The sequence below is a fragment of the Centrocercus urophasianus genome, unplaced genomic scaffold (assembly GCF_019232065.1).
Source record: "Centrocercus urophasianus isolate 14NV4802_14NV808 unplaced genomic scaffold, USGS_Curo_1.0 seq_1431, whole genome shotgun sequence".
NCBI lineage: Eukaryota > Metazoa > Chordata > Aves > Galliformes > Phasianidae > Centrocercus > Centrocercus urophasianus.
In genome coordinates, this window is record NW_024884622.1 from 1 (window position 1) to 8285 (window position 8285).

Consider the following 8285-nt stretch of genomic DNA (forward strand, 5'->3'; position numbering starts at 1 on the left):
ATGCCAGATGCTCTCCTCGGCCCGACCCCGGCCCCCCCCCCGCCTCGCCCCGCTCGGAGCTCCTACGGGACTCCCGGCCGTTGCGGGCCGCCGAGGCGGGGGCGGCGCTGGCGTTGCATGGCGGCCCCCGCAAGCCCCGCCCACCGCCGCCGCGCCCGGAAGTGACGCCCACGCCCCGCCCACCCCGTTGCCGGGACAACGCCGCGCGCGCTTTTGTGGCGCTGCAGCAGCTGCGGTGCTGGCTGTGCTGCATTGCATTGCATTGCACGGCATTACATTACATTGCACTGCACTGCACTGCACGCAGCCGGCCCGCAGCGTTCCCCCCCGCAGGGCTGGCAGCTTCCCAGCGTTGCACGGTTGCTTTCCTCCGGCTTTTGCTGCAGCGTGCTGCCGGGGCGAGGAAACTCACGCTGGGGTTCCATCCTTGTGCTGCAGCAGCCCCCCAATCTGCACGATTTTCACCGCGGGGTTTCTTTGCGTTGCAGCCGTCGCTGCTGGGGGTGGGGAAACTGAGGCGTAACCACGGGGTGACCCACACTGCAATAGAGCCGTGTGGCTGCTGTTGTCCCCTGGGATGAGCTGGGACTTCGGTGCTGCTGATGGCCAGAACAAAGCAACGCTGACCCCATCTTCCACGGGAGCAAAGCCCCATTGCCTGTCCATTCCCCAGAGCCCCAGCGTTTGCTCCCACGTGCCCCAGAGCCTCCTGCGTGTCCCTGTTCCCTCCCACGATGCTCCTTGAAAGAGCTCAAAGCCTGTGTGTGCACCCCTGCCCCCCTGCCCCCAGGACCCTCCCTGTGACTTTCCACCCACCCCAGAGCAGTGTTTGCTTCCAGGTCCTGACCTGTGGCCGGAGTGTGTCTGTGTCACGGCAAGCCACAAAATAACTTTACTGTGCCATACTCTGCAGCTTAACGATGCAGTTGCTTCAACAACAGCTTCTCAAAGGGAAAAGGGGTGTGGGGTTGGGAGCATTAAAACTACAGAATCCTCTTTGCTGCATCTGAGACCAAACACCTTGTGGGGAACGGGATCGTCGCTGGGACTCCTTGGCTCCCCACTCTGCAGCCATCAGGAGGAGGGGGTGGGGTGGAGGGAGGGGAGTCTGGAGGCAGCTCAGGAGCTCCAGCCATGAGTCCCAGGCAGTCTGCAGGACCTGGAGCCGTGGGACGAAGGGGTGGCTTGGCTGGGGAGGAGAAATGCCGTGGTCTCAGTGCTGCAGTGGGTGAGGCAGAGTCGGGCCAGTGTCCTCGTGAAAGCTGGACAGAAATGGATCTGCTGAGCCCTGAAGGATTGTAGGGAGAGGAAGAACACCATGCTTCTGTCAAGGAGGTGCAAGGAATATCCCGGTCCGGGTGCTGGTTTGCGTGTGCTGCTGGATCCCCATATCCACTGACGGGGCTGGGAGGAGGGGGGAAGGCTGGGAGGACGGGGAGGAGCACCAGGCTACCAGGCTGGAGTTCGAGCTGCTCAGCCCCGTTCACAGCTTCTGGATCTTCTCAGCTATAACGACGGGGTTTTCCTTCCGGATCTTCTCAGCAGCTTCTGCCTTGTAGTCATAGGGGCAGGCGTGCATGTCTGAGTATCGGTGAATGGCACAGAACAGATTCCCACAGCGACAGTCGAAGCCTACAGGGAAGGAGAGCAGAGATTAAGCCACGGCCGTCCCCATCCAGCAACAGGACGGCAGCAGAGCCCTCTCCTGCCACACCACCGAACTCCACTAATGCAGGAAGAGCTCAGAGCAGGGAGCTGTGCACCCAGATCCTTAACCCAGGCTGCAGCCGGAGCTGGGGCAGCACAGCAGCAGCATCTGGGCTGACGGGCAGCAAGCCAGCAAACAAAACCTTCCTTCACCTCCTTTGAAGTTATTTAGGCCTTAAAAGTTCATAATTGAGTCAGAGAGACAGCACTGCTCAGAAATGTTTCTGTCAACGCTGGGAAACTGAGGCACGGAGAAGGGGAGGGTTGTGCTGCAGGACAGCAGCTCAGCTCCCCACTGCAGTGGCAATGAACTCCTCTCCATAGCAACCAGGGGCTGTGAAGACCACAAACACAACGCTGTGAGGAATCACACCTATTTGGGAAAAGCCCATTTTATCCTACATGCTCTGAATTCACAGGAATTTTCTGCAAGCGGATTCCTACTGGAAAATAATCCTCCCTTCGGGTGTGAAGGCTGGGTGCAGAGCTCCCTTCCTTGCCCACAATTCCAGCCTTATAAACCTGCACTTATTCTATGGGAGTGCCCCAAAATCTCCAAGGCAGCTCAGGCAGCAGAGTGCTAAGCAAACCTGGGGCTGATCCTGCCAAAGCAGTGTGCATCCATGGAGGCAGAAAAGCAGAGCATGCTGCTAGGACAGGGTGACCTGCAGAGCACCATGGATAGCTAGATGCAAAGAGTTAATTTAGAGGAACGATGTTTTCATATTAACAAACCCTGGCCAAGGTTGCTGCTTCACAAATTTCCTTTCCACTGTTCTGCCAGTGATCCCTGCTCCCATCACAGCACCTCTCGCTCTCAAGACTCAACAAGGAGCACTGCCCGAGAGCTCCCTGCTTTCAGAAAGCTAATGGCACAAGTCAAGCAGCCCTAACAAACAAAGGATGAATCTTGGAGTGGGACTTCAGTTTGGGTCTAACTCACTTCACGTCAGCAGTAGCAAGGCTTTACTGCTGCCTCCAGTAGGAGCACAATTGGATCTACAGTGACCACCAGCTGTATTTCTGCAAACAGCTTCTGCCAAGGAGCAGAAATAACCCGAGAGGCACCGCTCCACGCACTTCTGCAACCCTGAATTCAAGGGCTGGCACGGAGAGCTGCAGTCAATCCCCTTCCCATCTGCACGACTCGCAGACCCAAAGCACTTTTTGGAGGGGTGCCCCCTGCCCTCTGAGCCACGGCAACGCTCTGAGCTCAGGCAGCAGGGCAGCACGAGGCGAGCTGCCTGCAGACTGCTGGGGCTGCAGCACACAGGCTTCCCCCCGCTCAGGGTCTCACCAGTCAGCCCAATCTTCTTCCGGCACGTGAAGCAGCGATTCTTCTTCTGTTTCGGTTTCTCCGGAGAAGTTTTGTCCTCAGCTGCACTCTGTGATGTTTCAAGGAGGGCACCTGAACCAAAGGCCAGAGTTCTGTTACTTTGATCAACTCAGAGACGCATCATTTTACTCCTCCAGCTGCTCGATTGTGGGTCTGTGCCAGACAACACCTCTGCATGCACGCTGCCCTAACCCCAGTTAGCAGCCTGCAGACATCAGACCCCAAACTGAGGCTTGTCTGCTTCCACTGAGACCTACACCTCACACAGCTTCATGTTTTCTCCCCATGTCAATTCCCCCAGTCCGCAGCTCAGAAACACCAGCAAGACACCAAAGTTCAGCTAAGGCATCAGAAGGCATGGCTCTCTCCTGCTGAGGAAAGTTAATGCTAAGTAGAATTATCTGGTGCTTGCCATAGGTTAAGAATGCACAGGGACAGTCAGCTTAGTTGATGTAAACATCTGAGCCTGGAATAAAAAAAAACACATCAAAAATTAACCCCTTGCAAGTAATGCAAGTAATTGTTGTTGTTGACTCTTATGTAAGTGTTCCTCATATGTAGGTCTCAGAATGCTCTGCACAGATACTCATCACTGTCTCTAATCTACCGAAAGGAAAACTGAGCTCTGAAAGCCAGACTGAAGGTCACTGATTTCCTACAGCACCTCAGCTGGAGACAACAGGAGGGAGAGCTGCAGCTGCTGGAAGATACACACCTGCAGCGTGCTGAAACCTGGCTTTGTGGATCCAGCCCTGAACCTCCTGTCATCCCACTAACAGAAAACAGGGCAGGCTCTTTCAAGTCTCTTTCACCATCGTGCTTGCTGCTCAAACCAACTTCCTAGATGGGTGTCATCTCATCTCACCTCGTGCAAAAGCCAAACCAACCAGTCTACCTGATGAGGAAGATGCTGGGGTGGCCTCTTCTGTCTTGGCGAGCCCTTCTGTCTCACTGCTGCCTTCCTCTCTGGATATGCTCATGGCTGTCATCTGGTGGGTCACAGGAGTCTGAGCACTGTGAGCATGCGTGACAGATAAACAAAGCAAAGAGCAAACATCAATACTGCACTCTGAGGAACAGTTACAAGGGAGAGATCTTCAGCCCATCGATAGTTCTGTTACTCTCGGATGGAGCTCAGGACTACAGCAGGCCTGGACCCCCTGGGAGCTGGGATCAAAGTTCTTTACAGACACCAACAGAATGAATGTGTGATGACCTCAGTTTCCTTTCCTACCCAGTTACATCCCAAAGCCAACAGCCCATCTAAACAAGTCCAGGACCAGGGGAACAGTTATGAGTCATGGCTGTAAAGTGATGGGAAAGATAAGCAGTGTGCTCCTCTAAGTGAGATCCCTAAAGGCAGCTCTTGCAGCTTCTAGACTGGATCACCACCAGATGCTTTCTCTTACAGCTGAGTCAAAATGGAGCAAGTGAACACAGCTATGGACAGAGCAGATGCACCAGCTGTAACAGAACCAGTTTCCTACAGGGTTTTAGTTCACTACCAACCTCTTGGCACTTGCCCCTCAATCACTCATTACCATCAGGGACACCTCAATCTCCCAGTTAAACCAGGATCACAGTAAACTGTGTCTGACCCAGCCTGTTTTACAGATCCCCTTGGCCACACAAAGGATGAAAGCCTGTCCCTTGTGTCCTAAGGCTGGTCTGCAGCACAGCTGCAGGTACACCCACAGACCAAGCCCTCACCTGGCTTTCGCATCCTCAGGTGTGGAGTCCTCCTCTGCCCGCTGCCCTGCCATGGAGTCTGATGCCACAGGGCTGCTGCTGGGACTGCTGGCTGCTGAGAGACAAGAGCACGACCTTGGTGAAGCCTCAGAAATGTTAGGATGGAAAAAGCACCCCTTCTGCACGCTTGGCTGCTCCCCACACAGCGACAGGTGGGCTGAGTTCATTACAAAACAAACTTTTTTACTTCGTTGCTTTTGCTTGTCAACCCCACAGAGAAAACTGTGCAAACTCAAGTCCAAAGTCTTCCCCAGAAGTGATTTATTTGGAGGGATCCGACATGATTTCTAGCAGTCACACAGCTCAGGGAGCAGATGACAGCTACGAGTTTGTGCCGCTGAGGAAGACACAAGTGCAAGTGGCATGTCACAGTTTACTGGAAGGTGCTTCACAAACAGCTGCCACTGGGAGGAAAACAACAGACCCTCTTGCAGGGAACAAAGATTTCCTGCAGGGATTGAATCTGACCAACACCAGCACCGTGCTCCAAGCCAGTCAGAGGCACTCATTTAACACAGATTTCTTGGACAAAAATGCTCTACCTGGAGGGCTGATCCGGTCACTGCTCTGCTGCCTCTGCAGGAATTCCTTGTAGCAAACAGAGCACATCCCGTTGGTGCGTGGGCTGCCATAGAACCCGCAGCCGGTGGTGCACAGCAGAGGCACCTGGGTTTGGTTCGTCTCCTGAGCCATCCTTTCTCCTCCAAGGTGCCAAACTGCAAAGGGGGAATAAAAAGGAGACAGCTGTTTTACGCTCAGAGAACTTGACTGCAGGAAGGAGCACAAAGCATCCCCAGAACGGATCCTGCACTCGCAGCACAGTGCAACCCGAGTCCCTCGAGAGAAGAGACACACATGGCTTGTAAGCAGGATCCACAACCTGGCTGCCACAAAGCCTGGAAGGTCAGCAGGACCTCACTCCACAGAGCTTGCTGCACTCACTGGAGCAGAGGCTCACGTAAGACCTGAATTATCCACTCTAAACATAACAAGAAGTGCCATCGCAGCATGACTAATGACTCCTGCAAACACTGAAGCAACAAATGCAGGTCAGACGGCCAGCATTCAGGTTAATTAGTTACCACCTGCACCCGGCGGGGCTGTTTTCATGACAAGACAGCTTTAATTTTTTCAGTTTTCAGAGGCTGATGCAAGCGATTCCAAGGGAACTCTCAATTCTGACATATTTAAGTGTTCCCTGACACGTGCTGGAGGCTGAGGGGAACCAGACTGCTATATTTAGGCTGGAAGTCAGAGTAAGGCTTCTCTCCAGCTGCGAGGGGAGCTCTGAAATACCTTCCCAGGAGGAGCCTCCTTCCAAAATGCTTCTTACTCTTAGGATCACACACAGCAAACCCAGCAGCTGACCCTCGCGTAGCATTTATGCGGCCACGCTGCACTGCACCCTTCCAACCATAGCAGTAACTCCTGGCAACAAAAAAACACCAATTCAGAAGGCAAAAACACTCAGCACCGTCCCTAGCTGATCTGTTCTGCAGACAAGGCTCTGCTTCCAGGGCAGCACTGACCAGCACACCAACACTGCGGGCTGACAGCAGACAGAAGGAGCAGAGCAGCAGCATGAGCCCCACCAGCTGCACAACAAGAGCTCTGCAGTGAGGATTTCCCCCCTCCCTTCACCCACGTTTCCTCAGGAAGTGGAGCAAGTCAGCTCCCTCATCCCAGTCCCTCTGTGTGAGCAATGTGGCTCTGATAGGGAACAAAGGGATGTTCACAGGTGGCTGTGGCTCGGAAGCCACACTGGGTGTTGCTCCAGGGAGTCACCAGCAGCATTCCTCCTTTTCCCAGCACAGCAGGCACGGCCTCGCAGCTGGCTCTGCTCTCTTTCACACTCCTGGAAAACTTGCTCTGCCAAGGGAACGAAGCGATGGGAACATGAGAAATAAAACCCCCCAGGAGTGCTCCTGAGGGAAGGAAGGGAATTAGCTCCGGGTTCTTCCTCCTTGTCCTCAGCTGGGTGACAGGAACCAGAGCTCTGCACTTGGGGTTTCCCCTGCACAGCTCAGGTTGGTGTTTCTGCTACCAGACCTGGAGTTCCTCCATTGAACTGACCTCTCCTTTGGCCCAAGCAGCCACAGGAGCCTGCACCACATCCAGCTCCCCCAGACTGGGGGCAAAAGCTGAAAGACAGAATCCCCATGCATCCAGGTGGCCAACTATTGCCTGACTTTCTGAAATTGTTTCCTATTTTGAGTGGCCCCAGAGACAGAACTGGAGGATTGCTGCTACTGGATGAGTTCAGCTACCCCTGAGCCTGCAGTTCACTCACAGGCGCCAAGCAGCACGGAGCCCTGCTGCCAAACCTGATGAATCACAGAATGGTTTGAGTCGGAAGGGACCTTTAAAGACCATTTGGTCTCACTTCCTGCACTGAGCAGGGACACCCACAGCTGCACTGAGGGCTCAGAGCCCTGACCCCTGACATTGGGTATCTGAAGGATGGGACATCCACCACCCCTCTGGGCAGCCAGTGCTTCATCACCTATATTGTAATGAACTTCCTTACATCAAGTCTAAGACTCCCCTCTTTTAGTTTGAAGCCATTTCCCCTTATCCTATCACACAGACCCTGCTAACAAGTCCATCCTCTTGTTTCTTACAGCCCCTATAGGTACCGAAAGGCCGTTCTCAGCTCTCCCTGGAGCCTTCTCTTCTGCAGGCTGCACAGCCCCAGCTCTCAGCCTGTCCTCAGTCATAGGGAGCTGCTCCATCGCCAAGAACCTTTCTGTAGCACTCCTCTGCTCTCACTCCAGCAGGTCCGTGTCTCTCCTGTACTGAGCACTCCACATCCGGACGCAGTGCTCCAGGTGAGGCCTCACAGCGCAGGGCAGATCCCCTCCCTCACCCGCTGCCCACGCTGCTTTGGATGCGGCCAAGGATCCAGCTGGCTTCAAGGCTGCGAGGGCACACAGTGCTGGCTCACGGCCAGCTGCCACCTCCAAGAAACACCGCACCCGAAGGGAGAGAGCTGACCTCGTCCCCTCTGGCTGCTCCATCAGCCCGGAGGCAGCACCGGGCAGGGAGACTCGCTAACACCGCTCCTCGGCCGCGCTGTGTCCACTCACCACCAACGGAGCCTTCTGTCCGCTGCTCTGCTCAGCGAGCCGTGCGCGCTCAGGGCAGCCCGAGGCAGCAGCCCCACCGCCGAGCCTCTCTGTCCCCGTCCGAGCTGCCCGCGGGTTGGCAGGCCGACGCTGTGCTGAAACCCCACCTGAAAGAAAAACCGCAAATCCACATCACGGCCACGGCACCTCCAACCCAAACCGAGCCCGCGGTGCCCGGGGCTCCCCTAGACGCTACGGGGCCGCCAGCCGTGTGGGTCTGGCCGTGGGGAGGCCGGGCAGGGCGGTAGGAGCGTGCCCCGATCCCCTCGGCCCAGCCAGCCCCGGGGCCGAGCGCGGCTCAAGGCCGTCCCGGAGCGCCCCACCGCAGCCCCCCCCCCCCCCCCCCCCCCCCCCCGGGCGGCCGACGG

General features: G+C 55.8%; 1 protein-coding gene across 3 annotated transcripts; it reads right to left on the reverse strand.

The window, feature by feature from the left end:
- Window positions 1–869: 869 nt before the first annotated feature.
- LOC122158502 (AN1-type zinc finger protein 5-like) lies at window positions 870–8122 on the reverse strand. 3 transcript variants are annotated; one of them, XM_042815226.1, is made up of 7 exons: window positions 7879–8122; window positions 6089–6220; window positions 5335–5508; window positions 4754–4844; window positions 3939–4057; window positions 3005–3115; window positions 870–1632 (listed from the first exon to the last, which is right to left on the reverse strand). In XM_042815226.1, the coding sequence occupies exons 2-7, from the start codon at window positions 6171–6173 to the stop codon at window positions 1484–1486; spliced, it is 729 nt and encodes a 242-aa protein (XP_042671160.1). In that variant the 5' UTR covers window positions 6174–6220; window positions 7879–8122; the 3' UTR covers window positions 870–1483. The 3 variants fall into 3 exon arrangements, with proteins under 3 accessions (XP_042671160.1, XP_042671159.1, XP_042671161.1); XM_042815225.1 differs by having other exon boundaries at window positions 4754–4847; window positions 7879–8121; XM_042815227.1 differs by lacking the exon at window positions 6089–6220 and having other exon boundaries at window positions 4754–4847; window positions 7879–8117.
- Window positions 8123–8285: the final 163 nt, after the last annotated feature.

Coding starts and splice junctions, on each gene's coding strand:
- LOC122158502 (XM_042815225.1), bottom strand. CDS start 6,173: ATGCTACGCGAGGGTCAGCTGCTGGGTTTGCTGTGTGTGATCCTAAGA. Junction 4,058..4,753: donor CCTGAGGATGCGAAAGCCAG/GTGAGGGCTTGG, acceptor GCATGCTCACAG/TGCTCAGACTCCTGTGACCC. Junction 1,633..3,004: donor GAAGAAGATTGGGCTGACTG/GTGAGACCCTGA, acceptor CCTTCCCTGTAG/GCTTCGACTGTCGCTGTGGG.